This window comes from Rhincodon typus, chromosome 30 (assembly GCF_021869965.1).
Source record: "Rhincodon typus isolate 14 chromosome 30, sRhiTyp1.1, whole genome shotgun sequence".
Lineage (NCBI taxonomy): Eukaryota > Metazoa > Chordata > Chondrichthyes > Orectolobiformes > Rhincodontidae > Rhincodon > Rhincodon typus.
The window spans coordinates 38,020,452-38,047,453 of record NC_063361.1 but is presented as its reverse complement, the minus strand read 5'-3'; the positions used below and the strand labels follow the sequence as shown (position 1 = coordinate 38,047,453).

Sequence of the window (27,002 nt, the reverse complement as noted above, 5' to 3'; positions counted from 1 at the left end):
CAGCCTTCTAAGGATAACAATACTAGCCTGTCCAGGATTTTCCTCATAGCTGCAATTTTCAAGACCTGGCAATATTCCTGGAAATAAAAGCAAAACATTCTTGAAAATCACCTGTGGACTCCCTTTATTATATCCTTCCTGTAAGGTGGTGGCCAGAACTGTACACAAAAATCCAGCTGTGGCCTAACCAGCGTCTGGTACGGTTCCCACATTACGTCCCTGTTCTTGTTTACAAGTAAGGAAAGCATCCTTATTCTTTGCCACCTTCTTTAACCATCCTGCCACCTTCAAGGATCTTTGTACATCCACACCAAGGTCTCTCACTTCCTCTGCATATTCCCTTGGTTTGTTTGCCCTGCTTAAATGCATAATCTCTATTTCTCTGGATTGAATTCTACTTGCTACTTTTTCACCAACCTGACCAAACCACTGAATTCAGTTCTGAAGAAGGGTCACTGGACCCAAAATGTTAACTCTGATTTCTCTTCACAGATGCTGCTAGACCTGCTGAGCTTTTCCAGCAATTTCTGTTTTTGTCACTGATATCATCCTGCCATTGACAGCCATCTACTTACTATAAGTTAGATGCCAATTTTTGTATCTTCTGCAAATTTCCCAATCATGCCTCCAACATTTAAGTGAAAAATATTAATATATAAAACAAACAGCAAAAAACTCAATGCTGAGTTCTAAGAAACACCAATGGAAACTGCTTTCCATTCACAAAGACATCTGTTGAGCACAACCCTTTGTTTCCTATCATTGAGCCAATTTTGGATCCAACTTGTCACATCTCCCTGTATCACATGGGTTTTAATTTTTCTGACCAGTTTACTACATGGGACCTCATCAAATGTCTTACTACAATCAATATAGACAAGCTCCACTGCACTACTCTCATCAATCAATCCTTGTTACTACCTCAAAAAAAAACAATTAAGTTAATAAACATGACCTTCCCTTAACAAAAGCATATTGACTATCCTTGATTAATGTGTGCCTTTCCAAGTAACAGCTAATCTTATCCTTCAGTATTGACTCTATATGTTTCCCATCCCTGTAGTCAGACTGACTGCTCTATAAATATTTGGCCTATCCCTTGCACCCTTTTTGAATAATGGTATGAAGACCTTCAATCCTCTGATATCTCAACTGTATCTAGTAAGGATGGAAAAAATGATCCTCAGAGCCTCTGCTATTTCTTCTCTGGGTTCCATTAACAGCCTTGGATACAATTCGTTCAGCTCTGATGATTTAGCCACCTTCAAGGAAGTCAGTCCCTCCAGTACTTCCTTTCTCATTGTGCTGCTTTAGATAAAGTTTCACACGAGATGGGCAGACCTGATACAAAAAAGGGTGATCATTTTGATGGGATTATACTATAGGCCCGTAGGGAGATCACAACTGCAAGAATATTAGGGTTTAATAGCAGAGGATGTGAACTTTGCAAACATTGACTGGGACAGCAGTAGTGTTAAGAACTTGGACGGGAAGGAATCTGTTAAGCGCTTTCGAGAAAACCTTTTCAATCAATATATAGATAGCCCTACTAGAGAGGGGGAAAATTCGACACCTCTTGGGAAATAAGGCAGGACAAGTGACTGAGGTGTTAATAGGGGAAGCACTAAAGGATAGTCCTGGTCCACAAATTAAAGCTGTAAATTGGGGCAAGGCCAATTTTGATGGTATTAGACAGGAACTTTCAGAAGTTGACTAGGAGAGGCTGTTTGCAGGTACCGGAACGTCTAACAAGTGGGAGGCTTTCAAAAGTGAGATAAGAGTTCAGGGCCAGCATGTCTCTGTTGGTGTGAAGGACAAGGCTGAGGAGTAGGGAACACAATGACTAGAGATATTGAGGCTCTGGTCAATAAAATAAGACCGTAAGACCTAGGAGCAGAAGTTAGGCCATTCAGCCTATCGAGTCTGCTCTGCCATTCAATCATGGATGATAAGTTTCTCAGCCCCATTCTCCCGTTTTCTCCCCATAACCCTTGATCCCCTTGACAATCAAGAAACTATCTATCTCCGTCTTAAATGTACTCAATGACCTGGCTTCTACAGCCTTCTATGGCAGTGAATTCCATAGATTCACCACTCTCTGGCTAAAAAGGTTTCTCCTTATCTCTGTTCTAAAAGGTCTTCTCTTTACTTTAAGGCTGTGCCCTCGGATCCTAGTCTCTCCTACCAATGGAAGCATCTTCCCAACATCCACTCTGTCCAGGCCATTCAGTATTCTGTAAGTTTCAATTAGATCCCCCCTCATCCTTGTAAACTCCATCAAGTGTAGACCCAGAGTCCTCATACATTCCTCATATGTTAAGCTTTTCATACCCGAGACCATTCTCATGAACCTCCTCTGAACCCGCTCCAGGGCCAGTACAACTTTCCTGAGATATGGGGCCCAAATATGCACACAATACTCCAAACATGGCCTGACCATGGCCTTATAGAACCTCAGAAGTACATCCTTGCTTTCATATTCAAGTCCTCTCCAAATAAATGCCAAAGTTGCATTTGCCTTCCTAACTACTGACTCAACCTGCAATTTTACCTGGAGAGAATCCTGGATTAGAACTCTCAAGTCTCTTTGCACTTTAGACTTCTGAATTTTCTCCCCACTTAGAAAATAGTCTATGCTTCTATTCTTCTCACCAAAGTGCATGACCTCACACGTTCCCACATTGTATTCCATCTGCCACTTCTTTGCTCACTCTCCCAACCTGTCCAAGTCCTTCTGCAGCCTCCCTGCATCCTCAATACTAACTGTCCCTCCACCTATCTTTGTATCATCTGCAGGCTTAGCCAGAATGCCCTCAAGTTCCTTCATCTCGATCATTAATGTATAAAGTGAAAAGTTGTGGCCCCAGCGCTGACCCTTGTGGAACACCACTAGTCACCGGCTTCCATCCTGAGAAAGACCCTTTTATCCCCACTCTCTGCTTTCTGCCAGACAGCCAATCTTCAATTCATGCTAGCATCTTGCCTCTAACACCATGGGCCCTTAACTGACTCAGCAGCCTCCTGTGTGGCACCTTGTCAAAGTCCTTTCTTGAAGTCCAGGTAGATAACATCCATTGGTTCTCCTTGGTCTACCTGCTCGTTACTTACTCAAAGAATTCTAACAGATTTGTCAGGCATGACCTCCCCTTGATGAAGCCATGCTGGCTGAGCCCTATTTTACCATACACTTCCAAGTATTCAGAAATCTCATCCTTCACAATGGACTCTAAATTCTTACCACAACCCAAGGTTAGGCTAATTGGCCTGTAATTTTCAAGACTTCTGTCTTACTCTTTTAAACAGGGGTGTCACATTAGTGATTTTCCAGTCCTTTGGGACCCTCCCTGACCCAGCGATTCCTAAAAGATTGCCACTAACGCCTCCACTATCTCTTCAGCTATCTCCTTAAAAACTCTGGGGTATAGTCCATCTGGTCCTGGTGATGTATCTACCTTCAGGCCATTCAGTTTTAGTAGCACCTTCTCCTTGGTGATGGCCACCATACTCAGCTCTGCCCCCTGACGCTTGAATTTTTGGGAGATTACTCGTGACTTCCACTGTGAAGACTAAAGCAAAGTAATTATTCAGTTCCTCAGCCATTTCCTTGTTCCCTGCTATTCGCTCTCCAGTGTCATTTTCTAGCGGTCAAATGTCCACTTTTGCCTCTGTTTTGCCCTTTATATATCTAGAGAAACTCTTACAATCTTCATTTATATTATTGGCTAGCTTACCCTCATATTTAATCTTCTCCCTCCTTATTTCTTTTCTCGTTGCCCTCTGTTGGTCCTTTGTAAGCTTCCCAATCCTCTGGTTTCCCACTGCCCTTTGTCACATTATATGCTTTTTCTTTTGCTTTTATGCCATCCCTGACTTCCTTAGTCTGCCATGGTTGCCTCATCGTCCCTGTACCATGCTTCTTTTTCCTAGGGTTGAATTTTTGCTGGGTCTCCTGAATTACTCCCAGAACCTCCTGCCATTGCTGTTCCATTGTCTTTCCTGCTAGGTTTCTCTTCCAGTCAATTCTGCCCAGCTCTTCCCTCATGCCTCTGTAATTGCCTTTATTCAGCTGTAATACCATTACCTTGGATTCTATCTTCACCCTCTCAAATTGCGGAGTAAATTCAATCAAAATGGAGGCACATGTCATGTAGACACAGCTGGAATCAAGTGAATCCCTTCAGGAATTTACGGGGTGTAGGAGTACACTTAAGAGGGAAATCAGGAGGGCAAAAAGTAAACATGCGATAGTTTTGGCAGATAGGGTAAAGGAGAGTCCAAAGAGATTCTCCTCGTATATTATGGGCAAGAGAGTAACTAGGGAGAAATTAAGACCCCTTAAAGATCAATGAGGTCATCTGTGTGTGGGACCATAGGAGATGGGCAAGATCCTAAATGAATATTTTACACCAGTATTTACTGTGGAGAAAGACATGGAAGCTCGGGTACTTGGGGAAATAAATAGTGACGTCTTGAAAAGACTCCAAATTACAGAAAAGGTGGTGCTGGAGGTCTTAAAACGCAAAAGTTAACAAATCCCCAAGACATGATCAAGTATATTCCAGGACATCATGCTAGGGAAGAAATTGTGGGGCCCCTAGCTACGGGTGTGGTGGCGGAAGACAGAGGGTGGCTATTGTTGTGCCATTATTTAAGAAAGGCTGCAAGGAAAAGGCAGGGAACTACAGATTGGCAAGCCTAACATCATGGTGGGTAAGTTATAGAGTCATACAGCATGGAAACAGACCCTTTGGTCCCAACAGTCTACGCCAACCATGTTCCCAAACTAAACCAGTCCCACCTGCCTGTGCTTGGCCCATCTCCCTCCAAACCTTTCCTATTCATGAACATATCTAAATATCTTTTAAACATTGTAACTAATTCTCATCCACAACTTTCTCACTGTTCTACAACACTACCCAGGGCCCTACTATTAATTGTATAAGTCCTGTCCTTGTTTTACCAAAATGCAATACTTCACATCTATTCAAATTAAACTCCCTCTGCCACTCCTCAACTGATCAAGATCTCTGTAATCTTAGATAACCTTCATCACTGTCCACTATACCACCAATTTTAGTGATAATCTGCAAACTTACTAACCATGCCTTCTATATTCTCATCTAAATAATTTCTATAAATAACAAACAAAAGTGGATCCAGTACCGATCCCTGCGGAACACCAATAGTCACAGACCTCCAGTCCAAAAAACAACCCTCCACCACCACCACCCACTATCCTACCATAAAGCCAATTTTGTATTCAATTGGCAAGCTCACCCTGAATCCCATGAGATGTAACTTTAATAATTAGTCTACCTAAGGTTTTGGAGTAGATCAGTAGCTTGGGTTGTGGGTGTTGAGGTTGGTTGGCTCGCCGAGCTGGTTTGTTGTTTCGCAGACGTTTCGTTACTGTGCTGGGTAACATCATCAGTGCAGCCTCTGATGAAGCGTCGGTGTGTTTTCCCGCCTGGTTTTTAAACTCTGGGGTCCGTTGAGATGGATTGCCTCACTTCTGGTTTTCCTTCGTAGTGGAATGTATACGGGGTCAAGTTCAATGTGTTTGTTAATAGCATGCTTTGTGGAGTGCCATGCTTCCAGGAATTCTCGTGCTTGCCTCTGCCTAGCCTATCCCAGGATCTTGGTGTTGTCCCAGTCGAAGTCATGGTTCTCCTTGTCCATGTGGATTGAGATGAGTGAGTATTGGTCGTGTCGTTTTGTAGTCAAAAACCACAACTGAACACCAACTGGCTACAAAAAGACATGACCAATACTCACTCATCTCAATCCAGGCTTCTGGATAGTTTCCAGGCTTCTCCTTACAGCCTTTCTTAAACAATAGCACAACATTAGCCACCCTCCAGTCCTCTGGTACTTCACCCATGTTTATAGATGATACAAATATTTCTGCAAGAGATCCCGCAGTTTCCTCCCTAACTTCCCACAACATCCTGGGATACACTTGATCAGATCCTGGAGATTAATCGATCTTTATATTTTCTAAGACCTCCAGCACTTATTCTTCTGTAATGTGAACTATTTTCAAAACATCAATATTTATTTCCCTGAGTTCTGTAGTCTCCATTTCTTTCTCAACAGTAAAAGCTGATAAAGAATATTCATTTATTATCTCTCCCATCTCCTGTAGTTCAATAGGAAGACAACATCAATCTTTAAGGGGTCCTCCTCTCTCTCCCATTGCTTTCTTGTTCTAATGTATTTGTAGAATCTTTTGGATCATCTTTAACCCTATCTGCCAAGGCTATCTTATATCTCCTCTCTGCCCTCCTAATTTCCTTCTTTAGAATGCCCCTACAATCTTCATAATCTTCAAGAGATTCAGTTGGTTCTAGCTGTCTATATCTAATTCACGATTCTTTTTTGTTTTTATTCATCTTCATTCATCCATTGTTCCCCAATCTTACCAGCCTTTCACTTTAACAGGAACATATTGCCTCCGAACTCTCATTATCACACTGTTGAAAACCTCCCACTTGTCGGTTATCCCTTTATCTGCGAACAGTCTATTCCAACCAACTTAAAATTTTCACACCCTTAAAATTTGCCATACTCCAATTAAGAACTTTAACTTTTATTGAAGGCTTATATTTTCTATAAACTAATATTATGATCCCTAATCAGAACGTGTTCCCCTAATACTTATTATTCTTACAACCCTATTATTTTTACATATATTTGAGATCTCTCTACATGTTTGCTTCTCAATTTCCCTCTCACTATTGGAGGGCCTTTAGTACAATCCCATCAAGGTGATCATCCCCTTCTTATTTCTAATTTCAACCCATATATTTTCACTAAATGATCCCTCAAATATCTTTTCTAATTACAATAGTAATGTTTTCCATAATCAAAAATGCCAATCCCCCACTCTTTCTATTCTTCCTTTAACATCTAGAACCTGATCACTGAGCTGCCAGTCCTGTCCTTCCCTCAGCCAACTTTCTATAATAGCTACAACATCCCAGTCATGCCCGGAGTTCATCAGCCTTACTTGTAAGACCCTCTTGCATTGAAAGAAATGCAGTTTAATTCTTTAAGAGTTACTTCATTCTCTGACTTGCTGTTGTCTGTTTTTCCTAATTAAATTGTTCTTTTCTGATTCAGGACCATTCTCATCTTTCTTTCTATTTTGACTGTTACTTGGGAAGCTACCCAATCAAAAAGTTTACAGGCTCCTGGAATAGAACTAGCTAATCTCCCTGCCAGGATATTGGCCCCTTTCTAGTTCAGGTGAAACCCATCCTTTTTGAACAATTCTTTTCTGTCCCGTTGTTAAGAAGGCGTACGGTATGTTAGGTTTTATTGGTAGAGGGATTGAGTTTCGGAGCCATGAGGTCATGTTGCAGCTGTACAAAACTCTGGTGCGGCCGCACTTGGAGTATTGCGTACAGTTCTGGTCACCGCATTATAGGAAGGATGTGGAAGCATTGGAAAGGGTGCAGAGGAGATTTACCAGGATGTTGCCTAGTATGGAGGGAAGGTCTTATGAGGAAAGGCTGAGGGACTTGAGGCTGTTTTCGTTAGAGAGAAAGTGGTTAAGAGGTGACTTAATAGAGACATACAAGATGATCAGAGGATTAGATAGGGTGGACAGTGGGAGCCTTTTTCCTCGGATGGTGACGGCTAGCACGAGGGGACGTAGCTTTAAATTGAGGGGTGATAGATATAGGACAGATGTTAGAGGTAGGTTCTTTACTCAGAGAGTAGTAAGGCCGTGGAATGCCCTGCCTGCAAAAGTAGTAGATTCGCCAACTTTAAGGGCATTTAAATGGTCATTGGATAAACATATGGATGATAATGGAATAGTTTAGGTTAGATGGGCTTCAGATTGGTTTCACAGGTCGGCGCAACATCAAGGGCCGAAGGGCCTGTACTGCGCTGTTATGTTCTATGTTCTATGTCCCAGAAGAGATCTAAATGATCCAAGAACCTGAATGCCTGCACATTGCACCACCTCTTTGGCCATTGATTTATCTCCCATATCCTTTTATGCTTTCCCTCATTAGAACTTGGCACTGGAAGTGAACCAGAAAATTACTACTTCTGGTATTCTGTTTTTTAATGTATTTAACCTCTTTATATTCACTTTGCAAAAACTTAACTCTTTCCCTAATTATGTCATTCCTACCGTGTAAAACAACTTTTTGCTTCTTCTCTCCCCTTTGACAGTATGCTTCAAAAGTTTTAAGTCCTTAACCCTAACCAGGAAAGCAACATACTATCCTACATTGACACTCACGGTTGCAGAATCTCCTGTCTGTACCCCTATCAGGAGAATCCCCTATAACAATTATTCTTTTACATCTTGACAAACCCCATTTAACACGGGCCAAACACAGGCAAATGGGACTAGTTCAGTTTAGGTAATCTGATCGGCATGGACGAGTTGGGCCAAACGGCCTGTTTCCGTGCTGTATGACTCTATGACTTCTCCTCTTTATCTAGAACGTCTGCATCATCACTCTCGTCTATAAAGTCAGATACAAAATACGCATTTCAAATTCTGCCCATATCTTCTGCATCCACAAACAAGTTACCATGACCATCTCTGTTAGGCCCAATCCTTTCTTTAGTCATCCTCTTAATGCACTGATAAAAACAACTTTGGAGTTTACCTTAATTTTTTTTTCATATCCTCAGAGTTCCTAATTTCACTTTTCATTTTACCCCAGCACTTCCTATACTTCCCTAAGTTTACTAAAGTATTACTCTTTTTAAAATTGTCATAAGCTCTATTTTTCTGCTTTATCTTATCCTGTATGCTTCTGAATAATCAGAGGACTCTAAGATTTGACTGTACCACCCTTTTTTTGTGGGGACACGTCTACACTGACCAAAGCTCACTTTTTAAAATGCTTTCCACTGATTTCTCATTGTTTCTTTCAAGTAGCTGTAACCAGTCCACCTTTTCCAGATGATCTTGTAAAGATTGCCCTCCCTAGTTCAGGACATTTACTCCTGTTCTATCTTTGTTCCTTTCCATAATGATGTTAAATCAAACTGTTATGATCGCAATCTCCAAAATGGTTATCCACCCGCCCAGCCTCATTTCATGGAACTAAATCTTGGTTTTCATTCTCTCCTACTGGGCTTGTTACGTGTGACTAAAAAGATTACCTTGAATTTGGTTCAAGAATTCACTGTTTGTATCCCAGCTGACATTTGGGTGGTTTAAGTTCGCAACTATTATTGCCCTATTGTCCTTGCATCTACAAATTTGACCCCTTAACTCCCTCTCATTGTTTGGGGGCTATAGTAGACACTAGCAGTGTGGCTACCCCTTTTCTGGTTCTGAGCTCAACCCATTCTGCCTCATTTGATGCTTCATTCTTCCTCATAGATGTGATTGATTCTCTAACCAATTTTACGAGACCAAATCCTGGGATGGCAGGACTAACACATGAAGGGAGACTAGATTAATTGAGACTATATTCACTGGAGTTTATAAGAATGAGGGGCATCTCATAGAAACTGCATAAAATTCTAACAGGGTAGATACAAGAAGGATATTCCCGATGACCAGGGAGACCAGAACCAGGGGTCACAATAGAATCCCGACAATATGGAAACAGGTCATTCAGCCTAACAAGTCCATACCAACCAAAGATCACTCTACCCAGACCTACCCTCTACCCTATCCCTGCATTCCCCATGGCTAACAAATTAAGGCTATAGAGTAGAAATTTCTTCACCCAAGTCATAGAGATATACAGCACAGAAAAACGCCCTTCAGCCCGCTGTGTACATACCAGTCAAAATCAAGCACCAAACTATTCCAATCCCATTTTCCAGCACTCGGCCCATAACTTTGTTTGTCTTACCATTGCAAGTGCACCATTTAAATACTTAGAGCATAAAAACAAATCTTTCTGTCCAACCCATTGTGCTAACGAGACATCCCAATCTGACCTAGTCCCATCTGGCCTGTATCCCTTGAAACCGTTCCTATTCATGTACCCATCCAGATGCCTTTTAAATGTTGTAATTGTAACCGCCTCCACCACTTCCTCTGGCAGCTCATTCCATACACGCACCACCCTCTGCGTGAAAAAGTTGCGCCTCAGGTACTTTCCAAATCTTCTCCCTCTCACCTTATAGCTATGTCCTCTAGTTTTGGAATCCCCCACCCAAGAAAAAAAAACCTTGGTTATTCACCCTATTCATGGCCCTCATGATTTTATAAACCTCTATAAGGTCACCCCTCAGCCTCCAAAGTTCCAGGGAAAATAACCGCAGTCTATTTAGCCTCTCCCTGTTGCTCCAACCCTCCAATCCTGGCAGTATCCTTGTAAATCTTTTCTGCATCCTGTCAACCTTAACAACGTCTTCCCTATAGCAGGACAACCAGAATTGTACACCATATTCTAAAAGTGGTCTCACCTTCTTAAATGTTATGAGAGTTTCTACCTCAACAACCCATACAGACAGTGACTTTCACGTTCCCACCACCCTCCGGGTAGTAAGTTTTCTTTTTCATCTCCTCTAAACCTCTGCCCATTAACTTAAATCTGTGTTCCCTGATCTTTGATCCCTCCATCAAGAGGAAAGGTCTCTTCCTGTCTACCTTGTCTATGCCCATCATAATTTTTGAGATTTCAATCATGTCCCCCTTCAATCTCCTCTGCTCCAAGGAAAACAATCCCAGTCTGTCCAATCTCTCTTCATAACTGAAACTCTCCAGCTCAGGTAACGTCCTGATAAACCTCCTCTGCACCCTCTCCTATAAAGTTAACTCTAGAACTGTACACAATACTCCAACTGTGGCCAACCGATGTTTTATACAGTTCCAGCATAACTTTCATGCTTTCAAACCCAAAGCCTCAGCAAATAAAGGCAAGTGTCCCTTATGCCTTAACCATGTTATCCACCTGGAGAGTGGGGAGCCTATAGAATTCTGTGCCACAGAAAGTGGTTGAGGCAAAAACATTAAATGTTTTGAAGGAGAAAGATAGAGTTCTTAGGGTTAAAGGGATCAAAGGGTATGGGGCAAGAGTGGGAACAGGGGGCTCAGTTGGATGATCAGCCATAGCACATCAATGTGGAGCCACTGATAACTCTGCCTGTACTCTTCTAAGGAACCATCAGCCTCACCCTTATCCAAAATAGAATAGTGATTAGCAAGTACAATTCTGCCTGCTTCTCTTAGACCACCTAATCATCACCCATTTCTTTGCTGTCTGTACACTTCTAATCTGCGGAGTGACCAGCTCACTAACATGCTATCCATGTAGTCCTCTGCCTCACGGATGCTAACGGTGACTCCAGCCACTGTTCAAGTTCCAAAACCTGGAACTCAAGCTTATGCAGCTGGTGACACTTCCTGCAAATGTCTGGGATGCGCGGTGCATCTATGACTTTACACATAGTGCATGATTTGCTTTCTGCTTGGTCCAATTGACCTGCCAACCCGTAACTTTAAAAACTGTTTACTACAATTGAAATAGAAAACACTACTCAACTTCTTCCCCTGCACTAAAGTAACAGCCAATTAACAGTCAGCCAAAAGTGGTAGAAAAACAAAGGGGCACCTCCTCCTCCCCTTCACAACTTGATAAAACCAAAGCTGCACTCAGCGTGGCCTATTTATACTTCATGAAAACAAATGACTCAAACTTTTAAAACAAAAACACACATTAAACCAGCCACCAATTAACTAGCTACAGCTTCTCTCAGGGCATATAGACGACCAAACTATGGGCTCCAATGAAACTTGTTTATTTCAGATTTGTAGATCCTGCACTATTTTGCCTCTTTTATTTTGGACTAGGTGAATTGTGCTTGCAGTGAGCAGGCAAGGTCACAACTGGCTAAATGGTTGCCTCCGGAGCTGTAACTATTTTATAATCCTAGGAAATAATAAACAATTTTCATTTACAGCAATTGTCAACAATTGGATACAATTTTGATATTTTACATTTAGCTTCACAATTAGTATACAATCGTTTATTTCAGCAGTGACAATGCAACAGATGTTCTATGAAACAAAAAAATAGAAATAGAATAAATATACTTTTGCCAAAATAAAAACTAAACATTTGATATTTAAAATAGGAAGTCTAAAAGGAAGCTTATACAATGTACTTGTTTTTAAATCAAAGGAACAAAAACAGTCTTGGAAAGTGTTAGACCCACATAGTGATGATCATTCAGAGTGGATGGTCACACTGGGTGATTAAGTGACAGGTATGCTAGGATTCTGGCAAGCAGAGAACCACTTGTTAACTCTTGCAAGAGGCCTGCCTCTAAAATACCGAGTGCTCCTTTTGGACCCCTTCCCCTTGGGACCCACCATATTCATTCTCAAAATCAACCATGTAAAAGTGGTACTAGAAAATAGAATAATACAGCACAGGACCAGGCCCTTCAATCAACCATGTCTGTGCTGATCATGATGCCATTCTAAACTAATCCCATCTGCCTGCACATGGTCTCTACCCCTCTACTCCATGCCTGTTCATGTGTTTGTCTAAATGTCCCTAAAATGTTGCTATCTTATCTGCTTCTACCACCTCGCCTGGCAGCATGTTTTAGGTACCTACCAGCCTCTGTGTAATAAGTCTGCACATCTCTTATTCCCCCACTCACCTTAAACCTATACCCCTGGTATTCGACATTTCCATCCTGGGAAGAAAAAAAAAGTGTCTGATTATCTACCCTATCCATGCCCCTCATAATTTTACATACATCTATAAGGCCACCCCTCAGCCTCTGATGTTCTAGCAAAAACAATTCAAGTTTGTCCAACCTCTCCTTATAGCTAATACACTCCAAACCAGATAACATCCTGGTAACCCTCTTTTGCACCCTGTCCAAAGCCTCCACATCCTACCTATAGTACAGCGACCAGAACCGTTCACAATATTTCAAATCTGGCCTAACTCTGGTTTTATACAGATGCAACATGACTTGCCAAGTTTTATACTCAATGCCCCGAACGATGAAGGCAAGCATGTCATACATCTTCTTTACCACCTTATCCATTTGTACTGTTAGGGAGCTATGGTCTTGCACCCCAAGATCCCTCTGTATAGCAATGCTCCTAAGGGTCCTGCCATTTACTGTATGTTTTCCTCTTGCATTTGACCTCCCAAAATGCATCACTTCATGCTTGTCCAGATGAAACTCCATCTGCCATTTCTCTGCCCAACTTTCCAACTGATCTATATCTATATCACAGTGCACAACTCCACTAATTTTTGTGTAATCTGCAAACTGACTAATCAGACCACATACATTTTCATCTAAATCATTTAAATAAATTACAAACAACAGAGGTTACAGCACTGATGCTGGCAAAACACTACTGGTTACAGACCTCCTGTCAGAAAACACCCCTCAACAGCTACCCTCTATCTTCTATGATCAATTCAATTTGTATCCAATTTACTAACACACCATGGATCCCATGTGATGTAATCTTATGGTCCAGCCTACCATGACAGACCTTGACAAATGCTTTAGTCAAATCCATGTAAATAACATCCACTGTCCTATCCTCATCAGTAATCTTCCTCAAAAAAACTCAATCAATTTTGAGATAAGACCTCCCCCTTTATAAAGCCACGCTGACTATCCCCAATAAGTCCATTCTTTTCCAAATGTGAGTAAATCCTGTCCCTAAGAATCTTCTCAAAATAATTTCCCCTACCACGATGCAAGGTTCACTGGCTTATAATTTCCTGGAGTATCTTTTGCCCTACTTAAACAAAGGAACAACATTGGCTATTCTTCAGGTTTCTGGGACACGGCTAAAGAGGATATAAAGATCTCTGTCAAAGCACCAGCAATCTCCTCCCTTGCCTTCCTCAGTATCCCGGGATAGATCCCATTAATCCATGGGGACTTACCTACCCCTAATGTTTTTCAAGGCACTGAACCCCACTTCCTTTTTAATGCCAACATGCCTCGAATATGAACATTCCCCCCCACCAATCTTACCATCATCCACGCCCTTCTCCTTGGTGAATACCGATGCAAAGAATTCATTAAGAACCTCACGCACTTCCTCTGGTTCCATGCATAAATTCCCTCGTTTGTCCTTGAGTGAACCTTCCCCTTATTCACCTCTTGCTCCTAATATACATATAAAATGCCTTGGGATTCTCCTTAATCATATTTGCCAAGGTCAATTCATAACACATCTTAGCCTAATTCTTTGTTTATATTTTTTCCTGCTTCCTTTGTATTCCTCATTTCCTTATATTTGCTACGATGTTAAGATCTTTATACCAGCAATTTACAGTGTTTCATGTTCATACCTTCTGCATCGTTAAAACCCCCCTTCCTGTCAGCTATCCCAAATATCTAAATCGCACAATTTAGCACTTAGAAAAAGTCCCTTTAATGTGGTGCAAAGCTGCATACTGAATCATTGTTGCTATAGACATGGACCTATAGAAAACCTAGGTTGACCCTAGGATCAGAGATAATCAATGTCTTAATAAGACAGATATTGAAAAAAATTGATGAGGAGAACAAATTGATAATTAAGATTGTTGACCGATTGTCACAGCTGACCAAACAGTGGGGTAACCCAATGACTATCCTGGCGCTATCTTTTTACCTGTTCAAACAGAAGAGTGAATTCCAAGTTATTCTTTGGAATATTGCTCGAATCCAGGAAACAGTACAGTTTAAAATAAAGCTTCCACTGGTTTTCTGGCTCTTCCATATTTATAGCAAGACTGGAACAAAAAAAGAAAAAGCTCTAAGTTCAAACAAATGGACTACTCTAACATTCTCCTTGGTACAACAGCATATACAAACAAATAGTTGCTTGATGATAAGGAACTCAAGTCTTGCAGAAAAACAAAAGCTTTCAAAATTTTCTCCTTGCATTCTTCAGGACTGACGTTAAGAATGCGCAATTTTGAAGGGAATCAACAATTTAATGTCTCTCCCTAATCAGAGGATTTTCAAGATAATTAGTCACTTTTTCCTTAATTTAGAGACAACAATAATTTCCTGACAACAGATATTGAACTAACCGGTTTAATAATTCCCTGTTTCCTCCATCACATTGTTCAATAACAGACTAGTACATAATTTTCTAACTTCAGGAATAGATTCAAGCCAAAAGATAATAGTAAGTAAATCTGTAATATATGCATCCACTTCCCTCAAAATCCTAGAGTGGAAGCCATTTTGTCCTAACTCTAACTTTTTGCTTGATGACTGTGGTTTTGCCACATTCCTGGTTATGTTAAAACATCGTGGTGACAGGGTGAAGGGTTGTATATGAGCAGTCCTACCCCAGACTTAATCAGGGCAGAGGCAGGAAGGCAGCAGCATCGTCACCTGGTACCCACCCTCTTTCCCAATTAAAGATCCCCTCGCCTCCCAACTCACCTCGCAGGATGACATTAAATTCCACCCAATTTTAATATATTTTTGGGATGTGTGAACTGTTATTCTATCTCTACTGTAAATACCAACAGTAATTATCATTGACAATATTATCATGGTGTTTTCAAGGATGACTTTCACATTGTTTACTAATTTCTTTTGTACTCCATTTTGATAACTGTCACCCTTTTTATTGTTTTTATTTCTCCGTCCCAAGGATCTGGACTGCCTTTTGCACTAATACGTGCATTTTCTTTTGACTCTATTAGGTCTGGATCCTAAAATTATTTTTGAACACCACCTCGTGATCTTCTGATGTTGCACTCATTAACAGATTTACTAAGTTTACAGTGGATAATCTCAAACTCACTACGTTGAAGTCAGACTCACTTCAAACTAGAACCTTAATTGTTTCAGGTTTCTGTCCATCAATCACTACGTTATATGGCCATTATTAAATAAATGCTCACTAACCATTAATCACACCTGGTTCTTTACCAGATCTAATAGGTCACGGTCACTTTTTGAGTTGAGGATATATTGTTGCAGGAAACAATCTGGGATACTCTCAGAAAATTAACTACCTTTTAAAATGGTAGTCTGCTTATCTTAAACTATATAGAATTTAAAGTAGAGGGCGCTTGAGGTGTAGAGGTAGTGTACCTATGTCTGAGCCAGGAGGCCTGGGTTCAAGTCACACCTGCTCCAGAGGTATATGATATCTCTGAACAGGTCGATTAGAAATTCTCAAATTTCAAGTCCCTAGATTTACAAACAACTCCCTCAACAGTCTTAAATCTTTTTCTTCATTCTATCCATAAAGTATTGCTTTAAACATTTTATTGAAGCTTTTTCATTTTGTACTCATTAGGACAATTCAAAAAAATTACCACCTTAAAGGGAAACAATATTTATACTGTATGACAGGACAATGTTGATTTGTTGGCAACTGGACTCTGACTGGTCAACGTATGGCCGTGAAAAATGCACCAGATAACAATGACTGACAGCTAACTGCAGGCTTTTTTTACTTTTTAAACCAGGTTGATGCTTATTCAATGCATTGCCCTGAGAAATGGGCTAGCGAGTGGCTGTCATTTATTTTGTTGCTTTCAAACAGGCAATGATGGTCCGTGTTTTGACAGCAAAACTTCCAGTAAACACAAGTACGCCACACTGCGAGCCTGCCTGACAATTCAAAATTGGTGTTAGTATAATTGTTTACACATTACTAAACAAAATAAAATCTGGATATTTACTTTTCAAACCTGGTTATAATATCTGCTACAACAGTGTCATCTGCCACGAGCCACCAATCAGTTAAATTCTGTTCAAAGAGAGCAAACTGATTTTGACTATGTCCCAAACCAAGTGTCACCAGCAAACTGTTCACAACCTGCAATGGAGTAAAGGAAAGAAGTGAGCTTAGATTGGTCACACTGGCATGTAGATGGCAATGTGTGATGTTTTAGTGTGTGTGCCACTTCATACCAGCAGCAAACCCAGTGCTGCAGTTGGGAGGCAATGAGAAAATGAAAAGGATGCTACTTTCCATTGAGCCTGGCCACACATTCTGTTGTGACACAGAATCAGACCAAGCATGGGGACCCACATTTGAATCCAGTGCAAAAAAGTTAACTACTCTTGGTCAGGCCTCACTGCCTTTGGATGATAGAGGGGAAAATGAGCCATGAGTTCTGCTCTAAAACAGGGAAAAGATAGAAACAAAACTAATTAACAAAACTAAGAGAAGATGGCTATTTGGCCCATCATGTCTATGCTGGTTGTAAAGAAACTGTCCGGTCTCAATGTTATGCTTTTGGTCTGCATCCTGTAGGTTACAGAACCTCAACTGTAATATCTAACTTTGTGTTTTTTTATAAAGCAGTGATGAGGGTTGTTACCTCACTTTATGGCAGTGAGTTCCAGCTACTCACCAACAACCAACCAAGGGTGAAAACATTTCCCCTCAACCCACTTCTAATCCTTCCACTAATTACTTTAAAACTATATCCTCTGTTTATTGATCTCTGTTAAAGAAATAGGTCTTTCAAACTCACTCTATCCAAGACCCTCAACTTTACTCAGCAACCCTTTTACCCAAGGCAGCTGCTGGATTCACTGTGGTCAGCAACCAGCAGAACTGGGGCAGGGGAGAAGCTGCCAAACCCCATCCAGACCAGTGCACCCTGTCGCTTGGATAGGTGTTATATCTTACAGAAGGATGGTAAGCTAAGAAATATTCCTTCTCCCAGACATACTTGTGCCCCTTTACTGGTACGTCAATGACTGTATCAGTGCCTTTTCCTTATGTCCCATCTGGAAAACTTCATGACCTTGGCCTCCAAGTTCCACCTTTCTCTTCTTGGTAAATCTCAGCTCTCTCTTTCTTCAACTTTTCTGTTTGTATTTCAGAGGATCAGTGAAATTTCATTGCAAGTCTTCAACCCCATTTCACACCTAATTTGGCTCCATTTTCTTACATTTCATTTCATGTTACGGCTGTGTCCCATTGGTTTGGATGTTGCAACTCTCTGATGTCTTCCTTTTACCTCAACCAATAACCACACCCGTGTCAGGGCCTTTGACTTTTTTTTGTTTTATTTCATTTACTTTTGCTCTCACCGCTTCACCTCCTTCCCAGAACTATGATGGTGTTCTCCTTGACCTTGTTTTCCACCACACCAGTGTCCATTTTATTGGATCATCCTCCACCATTTCCATTATCTCAGCTATGATGCATCTACCGAACACATATTTCCTGCCTTCCCCTCTCAGTATTCCATAGGGACCAATGACTTTGTGATACCCTGATCCATTCCTCAAGCGCCCCACACCTTCTCATCTTTCCATGCCCCTTACCATTCAAGTACAGGAAGTGCAATACACGCTGTTGCACCTCTCCCCATTGTCTGAGATCCCAAACACCCCTTCTAGGTTAAAGAGCAATTAACATATACATCCTTCAATTTTGCATACTGAAGTCACTGCTCATAATGCAGTCTGCCTTACAATGTGAAGACCACATGCAGGTTGGGTGACCACATTGCAGAATATCTCCATTCATTCTGAAAGCATGATTTTGAACTTCTGATCACCTGTCATTTGAATTCTTCACTTCACTCTCAGGCAAACCTCCTGGTCCTTGGCCTCCTTAAGTTTCCCAATGAAGTTCAACACAAATTTGAGGAACAGCAACTTGCGTTTCAATTAAATATTGTTCAGCCTTCTGGACTCAAACACAGAGTTTTAACACTTTCTGTCCACAATCTGTGCCTCACTTTGTTAGCTTTTCTCTTACCTCTCCAGCTGTTGAATGTGAATTAATGGTGACCTTGCAAAATTTGGAGCCAGCATAGTGAATGATGCAACTCATTTCCTCTCGCCGCATCAAGACCAGAATTTCTTCACAAGATGGTACACATTTCCTGCATTTGGTCCTGACTAACGAATTTGCAATGAATTCTGCATATTTATATACTTCAGTCTTTGGAAACTGGTCCTGTGACCTGTGAAGATGGAAAATATGAACGACAAAAATGCAAAAAGTTGTCAATCGTAAACTCAAAGAGATGGCTTACACCCCACATCTGATTCAGAAGAGCTTCCAATCATTGGTGAAATGATTTCCACCTTCAATTGAAAGACCAGTGCTCAGCTTCTGGGAGAACAAGAGTGACAACATGCTGTCACTGACTCAGATGAGCAGATTTTTGATCCACAGTTCTGTACAATATCACTAACACTGTAGCTAAGCAGCATACAAGCAGAGGGGGAATAAATTCCACAAAGGCCCCGTTTCTGGATGCCCCACCGACGGTGTACATCAGGAGCAAACAGCTTTTGTTTAAAAACATGTTTTTAATACTATTTTAATTGTTAAAAGGCTTCAATGTTAGGAGTGGAAGCTATGAAATTCTTAGACTTTTTACAAATCATAGCTTCACAGAATATTTACAGCACAAAGGAAGCCATTTGACCATTCACACCTATACTGGCTCTCTGCAAGAACAACTCAGTCCCACTTCTCTTTCCTTTTAACACTGAAATGCTTTCTTTTCCCAGAATCCCTACAGTGTGGAAGCAGGCCTTTCAGTCCATCAAGTCCACACTGACCCTCCAAAGAGCCTACCCAGACCAACCCCCACTACCCTTTTGTTGCAACCCTGCATTTCCCACAGCTAACGTTCCTAGACTGCACATCCCTGGACACTACAGGGCAATTTTAGATTGGCCAATTCACCTAACCTGCACATCTTTGTACTGTGGGGGAAACCCGCACAGTCACAGAAAGATTGTGCAAATTCCACACTCACACTCGCCCACGGCTCGAATTGAACCCTGGTCCCTGGCACCTGGCACTACGAGGCAGCAGTGCTAACCACTGAGCCATCAAGCCGTCCCAGACAATCTGCTGAAAATTATAACTTTATCTGCTTCTACCACACTCTCAGGCAATGTTTGCCCAATCCTAATCACTTGCTGTAGTCACTGGAATTCAATATGTTTAAAATACTTAAAGGTACACAGCAAAACAAAAATACTTGATGAGTAATTTGCATTACGTGCTTACCAAGGAAGACGAAACTGATAAAATATTGGCAGATGTAGAGATGAGCAAAGTAACGAATAGGGTGAAAACTGCAGAAATGACTGAAAACCAGTTGTAGTGGATAAATAGCCAGATCTGGATGCCTGGACTCTAGGCTGCCAAAGAAAGGGCCATTGGAGATAGTATAAGGACTTGCCATAATATTTCGATTTTCACTTGAAATGGGAGAGACGCCAGAGGATTGGAGAGGGACAAGTGTTACATTCTGTTTTAAGCGTGTAGGGCATTATTGATAAGTATGGGATGCTCAGTTTAACATCAGCAGTAGGTAAGAATTTAAAAACAACAATCAAAGAAAAAGCAACAGACACTTGGAGAGGCCTGAGTTATTAAGGAGAGTCAGTGCAAATCTGTAAGGGGCAAGTTGTGTTCAATTAATCTAACTGGAGTTTTTTTTAAAAACAAAGTAACAGAAAAGGCTGGCTAACCAAATTCAGGCCCATAGAACGAGTGTCAGGTGTCAGCTTGAATAAAATCTTTGGCATCATGGTCAGCATGGACCAATTTGGGCCAAAAGGCCTGTTTCCATGCTGTATTACTCCATGAGTCTGTCTTAAGGGCAGAAAATATCAAATTATGATAAATTATTTTTACAGTGGAGGGTGAATCATCAAGGTGTTACCAAACAGTCAGTATTAGAACTACTGTTTTTTTCTAATACAAATGCGTTTGATACTGAAATACAGAGTAAAATTTGTAGGTTCACCAAACTTGGAGATGTAGCTGACAATAAGGATGACATCGATCAATTGCAACAGAACATAGATGGACTGGCAGAATAGGCAGACAAGGGATAAATGGAACTTAACATCGAGAAGTGAGAGGTGGTGCACTTTGGCAGAAGGGACAGGAAGTGGCAATAGAGATTCAATCGCCCCTTTCTAAAGAGACAGGATGCATTTGCATTACAGGTCAAGAGCAGTTAAGTAAAGGCTACGGGATCTGGAACTTCAGAATTAAGGCAAGAGACAGGGCAGTGAGGAAGTCTTTTTTTTTTTTTACACAGTGAATCATAATGACATGAAAGTCACTGCGTGCAAGAATAGGAGTAGATATGTAGAATTATTTCAGAAGAAAATTACAGAGAACCAACGTGGACTTGATAAGTCAAATGGCCTGCTTTAGCTCTAATTTCTCCATGACTACGGATGTGTGATGCTTTTCCAAAGACAACTGACAAAAGTAAAACTCATCACATTTAATTAAAAGTTTAAATTTTCCCCTGGACAACGGTTTTCTCCATTCTGTGATCATGTGTGCCTGGATATTCAAACATTTCACTTGTGTAATCTGGTACTGGGAACATGGAGCAGTTATTCCTGCAGTACAGGGGGCTCTGCTTTGTGCATTCTCAGGAGGAACTTCTTCACCCAAAGAGTTGTGAATCTGTGGAATTCCCTGCCCAGTGAAGCGGTTGAAGCTACCTCACTGCATGTTTTTAAGGCAAGGCTAGATAAATTTTTGAACAGTAAAGGAATTAAGGGTTATGGTGAGTAGGCAGGTGAGTGGAGCTGAGTCTCAAAGATCAGCCATGATCTTATTAAATGGCAGGGCAGGCTCGAGGGGCCAGATGGCCTACTCCTGCTCCTAGTTCTTATGTTCTCACCGTTTAATGTGGAACCGAAGGTATTTGAGAACGGTGGTACTGGGGAGGAAGGTGACACTCATGCATGTCAGCAGCTGCCAATTTCGCAGATCACTGATACTTCCCACATGTGGAGGGTTGCTTGTCTGCTTGATCAGCTGACAGTAGATTTCATCACGGAGAGGCTCCAGATCAAGGCAGGTTTGCAGTATACCCTGAATGAGGGGGATAGGATCTTGTTCAGTCTCTAGATGCTGCAATGAATTGAAGACTTTGACAGCTTCATCGTGGAGTGTTGTATAGCCTTTAGTATTCTTGACTAGAAAAGAAAAGCAATGATACAAAATGACCAGGCTGTCATGATAGCACTCTACCATTCATTTTCAATCCCACCATGTAGCATTTTGTATGTGCTCCAAACAATCCAGCGTCACTAAATATGTAGAACTAGGAAACAAAAGGTTCCTTTAGACATCACAAGGTTATTGATCAGGTGTGGTCCATAACAGATTGTTTCTTGTTCATATCCCATAAGACTACAATATGTAGGAGCAGGAGGATGCCATTCAGCCCATCAAAACTGCTTCACCACTCAATAAGATCATGGCTGATCTGATAATCCTCATCTCCACTTTCCTGGCTTATCACCGTTAGCTTTGAATCCCTTACTGATTAAAATCTGTCTATCTCAGCCATGGGTATTCTTAATGACCTAGCCTTGAGACATTCAAAACATCCCAATCACACAAAAACCTAATATATGGTTGACCCAGAAGATAAAAACTAGTGTCAGAGAGCTCCTTGACCCTGCAGATAAAAACCAGGCTATGGATGCCAATGCAATCCACACTGACCATGTCCGCATCAAGAAATATCAATGGGCTTGGCAAATGAATTTGTATTCTGATAAAAATTCACCGTTTGGAAATGTTCACTCTGTTTCTCTATTTACAGATATTGTGAGACATGCTGCCTTTCTCCAGTAATTTGTTTCAATTACATGATGCTTTGTCAAATGCTTTTTTTTAATGTTTCATATATGCATCAAGCCCAAAATCCTCACCTTATCACCCTTCTCCTTACCCTCCAAATCTACCCAATCTCTTTCTCAAACTCTCCCAATTATTCCAAATCTATGATTCAACAACAATGTTCTCTCTTTGGTGTTAATCTATTATTTCGGGGTTATAACATGAATCATAGTCAGAGTCACAGCGTCATCCAGCACAGAAACAGACCCTACAGTCCAAATCCATGCCAACCATAACCCAAATTAAACTAGTCCCACCTACCTCTGCAGGGTACATATCCCTCCAAACATTTCTTATTCATGTATTCATCCAAATCTCTTTTAAACATTGTAACTGTACCCGCATCCACCACTTCCTCTGGAAGTTCATTCCACCGAGGAACCACTCTGTGCAAAAAAAAAAAGTTGCCCCTCGTATCTTCTTTAAATCTTTCTCCTCTCACCTTACAAATATGCCGCCTAGTCTTGAAATCCCCCACCTGACAGAAAAGACACCTGCCATTCATCTTATCAATACCCTCATGATTTTACAAATAACGTCACCCCTCGACCTCCTACATTCCAGTGAAAAAAGTCCCAGCCCATATTGCCTATCCTTATAACTCAAAGCCTCCATTCCCGGCAACATCCTGGTAAATCTTTTCTGAACCCTCTCTAGCTTAATAATATCCTTCCTAGAACAGGGCGATGAGAACTGGACACAGTATTCCAGAAGAGGCCTCACCAATGTCCTATACAACTTTAACATCATGTCCCAATTCCTATGTTTAAAGGTCTGAGCAATGAAGGCAAGCGGGATAAACACTTTCGTCATCACCCTGTCTACGTGTAATGCAAACTTCAGAGAATTATGTACCTGAACCCGCAGGTTTCTCTGTCCTACAACACTACCCAAGACCCTACTTATAGTTGTGTAAGTCCTGTTCTTGTTTGTTTTATCAAAATGCAATACCTTGCATTTATCCAAATTACTTCCATCTGCCACTCTTCAGCCAATTGACCCAACTGATCAAGACATCTTTGTAACCTTAGATAACCTTCTTCACTGTCCACCATGCTGCCAATATTGGCGTCATCCGCAAACTTACTAACTATGCCTTCTATGTTCTCATCATTTATATAAATTGTAAACAAAAGTGGATCCAGCACTGATCCCTATGGAACACCACTGGTAACAGGCCTCCAGTCTGAAAAACAACCCTCCACCACTACTGCCTCCTGTTGTTGAGTCAATTTGGATTTCAATTTGTAAGCTCACCCTGAATCCCATGGTGACCTAACTCAACTAATTAGTCTATCATGTAAACCAGTCAACGGCTTTACTGAAGTCCAAGTAAACAATGTCTAATGCTCTATTCATTTGTGGAAGTTTACATTCAACAATCAAAGAGGGGCTTGCACTTACGGTGGTGAGCCCCTATTCCATAGGGGAACGGGAGTAGAGGAGAGTAAAGTGGGTTCTGAGTATGCTGGAGAATAGGATTCCATTTGTAAATATTTTCCAGGACTTCAGAATTTGTGCAGTTCTCCTGGAATAAATAAGTATTTAGATTCAGAAATGGAGCTCAGGGATTCACCTCAATCAGAATCAGACAAGACAGGAGGCAATTCCATAAATACCTGATAGGAAAATCAAAGCTAAAGACTGCACATGCTGGAAAAATACAGCAAGTTAGTCAAAATCTAAAAACTGAAAAAGCAACAGCTAAAAAGGAAACTCAAATTCTAAACTTTCTCAAAACGAATTCATCTTTACATTAAATCCCAGGTTATTTAATGTCAAATGCCTGCCAATCAATAGGTCACTGTATCAATGAGTAATTATGGATCATTTGGAGAATACCTCAATGTCCTGAATTAGGAGCAGTGTTGGTGTCTCCACAGGAGCTTTACAATTGATGACATTCTGGATAGCACAGGCCCACTGAATGCACTGGTTCAGGTGCTTTGTGAACAGTTGGTAGTGATGTTTCCGTCCATACACTGTGATGTTCCAGTAGCCTGAAAATAACCATGAAATTATCAGAATTGAAATGGCTTCCTATGTTTATTCAATAAGGTAAAGGTCACTTACTGGGTAACTGTACAAAGCTAGTGGTTACTCAGGATAAGGATCACTCACTGCATAACTGTACAGAGTCAGTGTTTATTCAGTGTAAGGTCACTCACTGTATAACTGTAACAGAGGTCAGAAATCTCACAACACCAGGTTATAGTCTAACAGCTTTATTTGAAAACACAAGCTTTCGGAGTTTCACTCCTTCTTGAGGTGTTAGTGACAGAGGTAGTATCAGGCACAGAATTGATAAGTAAAAGATCAAAGGGTCACACCACAGATGAGGATGTATTAAACAAATTTAAGATGCTGTTAAATCTTTAATCAGTTAGAAGGTTTTAATTGATTAATATGTTTATGTAAATCATAAGAACTAGGAGCAGGAGTAGGCCGTCTGGCCCTTCGAGCCTGCTCCGCCATTCAATAAGATCATGGCTGATCTTTTCATGGACTCAGATCCACTTACCCGCGTTCTCACCATATCCCTTAATTCCTTTATTGTTCAAAAAAATCTACCTTTTTTTTAAAAAACGTTTACTGAAGTAGCGTCAACTACTTCACTGGGCAAGGAATTCCATAGATTAACAACCCTCTGGGTGAAGAAATTCCTTCTCAATTCCTTTCAAGTCACTGTCCTGAAAGAACCAGAGGTTTTATCAGTGTAAAGAAGAGGTGATATTTTAGGTCAGACAATGCATGTTAGGTGTGAGCCCTTGTTTAGAGTCTGTTTGTGTTTTGGTTTGGAGTCAGACTGGTTTTATTACCAACATAGGAATTTATAAAATGCCACATTGACTGACTGTCTATAAATTGTGCACTTTTTGAACAAAATAGAATGTATCTGCAAATACAAATTCATTGTATAGGGAACCCCCAGCTTCTGTTGCGACTCTACAGATTTTTTTTTTTAAAAACAGCAGCTCAGCACCCACGGACCAGTCGAACCAGGAACATTCCTTGTCACAATAGACGTTTCACCATTCTACACCAGCATCCCCACAACAGCCTCAGTACTCAATACCACCAACTGCCAATTTCCAGCCACCATCCTACAACTGATCCACTTCATCCTTGACCACAACGTCTTCACCTTCGACAACCAGTTCTTCATCCAGACACAAGGAACAGCCGTGGGGACCAGATTTGCTTCTGAATATGCTAAAATTTGCATGCACAGATTTGAAGAAGACTTCTTTGCTGTACAGAACCTCCGACCAACGCAGTACGCCAGATACATTGACGATATTTTTTTCCTTTGGACTCATAGCGAGGAATCACTGAAACAGCTGCACAGCGATATCAACACGCTTCATCCCACCATCAGACTTACCATGGACTACTCTTTAGAATAAGTCTCATTCTTGGACACATACATCTCCATCAGTTTCAGAACCTCAGTACCTCACTCTACCCCAAGCCTATAGATCACCTCACGATGCTGCACTTCTCTAGCTTCCACCCTAAACATTTAAAACAGCCATTCCGTACAGACAAGCCTTACACATTTACAGGATCTGCATGAATGAGGAGGAACATGATAGACACCTGAAGGTTTTGAAGGGCACCCTAATAGGAACAGGATAAGATGCTCAACTCATCGATCTCCATTTCCAATGTCTGTGTCAGCCAGTACTTCCTAGGAGCAGAGAAACTACGCCATGTGCTTTGCAGCCTTCAACACATTATCGATGACAGTGAGCATCTCGCCAAAATCTTCCCCATGCCTCCACTTCTTGCCTTAAAACAACTGACAAAACACTATTGTTCGTAGCAAACTATCCAGCCTTCAGGACAACACTGACCGCAACACTGTACAATCCTGTCGTGGCAACCTCTGCAAGACATGTCAGATCTTCAACATGGACACTACCATCACACGTGGGAACAACATCCATCATGTACACGGCAGGTACTCAGTGACTCGGCCAACATTGTCAGTCTCATACTCTGTAGGCAAGGATGCCCCGAGGCAATGGTATATTGGTGAAACCATGCAGACGCTATGGCAATGGATGAATGGACACCGATCAACAATTGCCAGACAGGGATGTTCCCTCCCAGTGGGGGAGCACTTCAGCGGCCTCAGAGCTACAGGTAAACGTCCTCCAAGGCAGATTTTGGGATACTCAACAACGCAGAGTCGCTGAGCAGAGACTGATAGCCAAGTTCAGTACCAATGAGGATGGCCTCAACCGGGATTTTGGGTTCATGTCGCAGTACAGGTGACACCACTACATGCACATGCGTGTGCACTCTGCCTCCCCCCACACGCACGCGCACTCTGCCACACACACACACACACGAACACAATCTGCCTCCCTCCCCCCCAACACACACGCACTCTGCTTCCTACACG

The 27,002-nt window shown here is 41.3% G+C and overlaps 1 protein-coding gene across 1 annotated transcript in view; it reads right to left on the bottom strand.

The window, feature by feature from the left end:
- plekhh3 (pleckstrin homology, MyTH4 and FERM domain containing H3) overlaps window positions 1-27,002 on the bottom strand; it is a 54,285-nt gene that overhangs the window by 9,415 nt on the left and 17,868 nt on the right. Inside the window, exons 4-10 of the mRNA XM_048614693.1 lie at window positions 24,434-24,591; window positions 23,996-24,119; window positions 21,582-21,879; window positions 18,665-18,872; window positions 16,623-16,759; window positions 14,582-14,702; window positions 12,604-12,639 (exon numbers count right to left, since the gene is read on the bottom strand). Of these exons, the coding sequence (XP_048470650.1) occupies window positions 12,604-12,639; window positions 14,582-14,702; window positions 16,623-16,759; window positions 18,665-18,872; window positions 21,582-21,879; window positions 23,996-24,119; window positions 24,434-24,591 (1,082 nt within the window). The remainder of the gene's footprint in view (window positions 1-12,603; window positions 12,640-14,581; window positions 14,703-16,622; window positions 16,760-18,664; window positions 18,873-21,581; window positions 21,880-23,995; window positions 24,120-24,433; window positions 24,592-27,002) is intronic.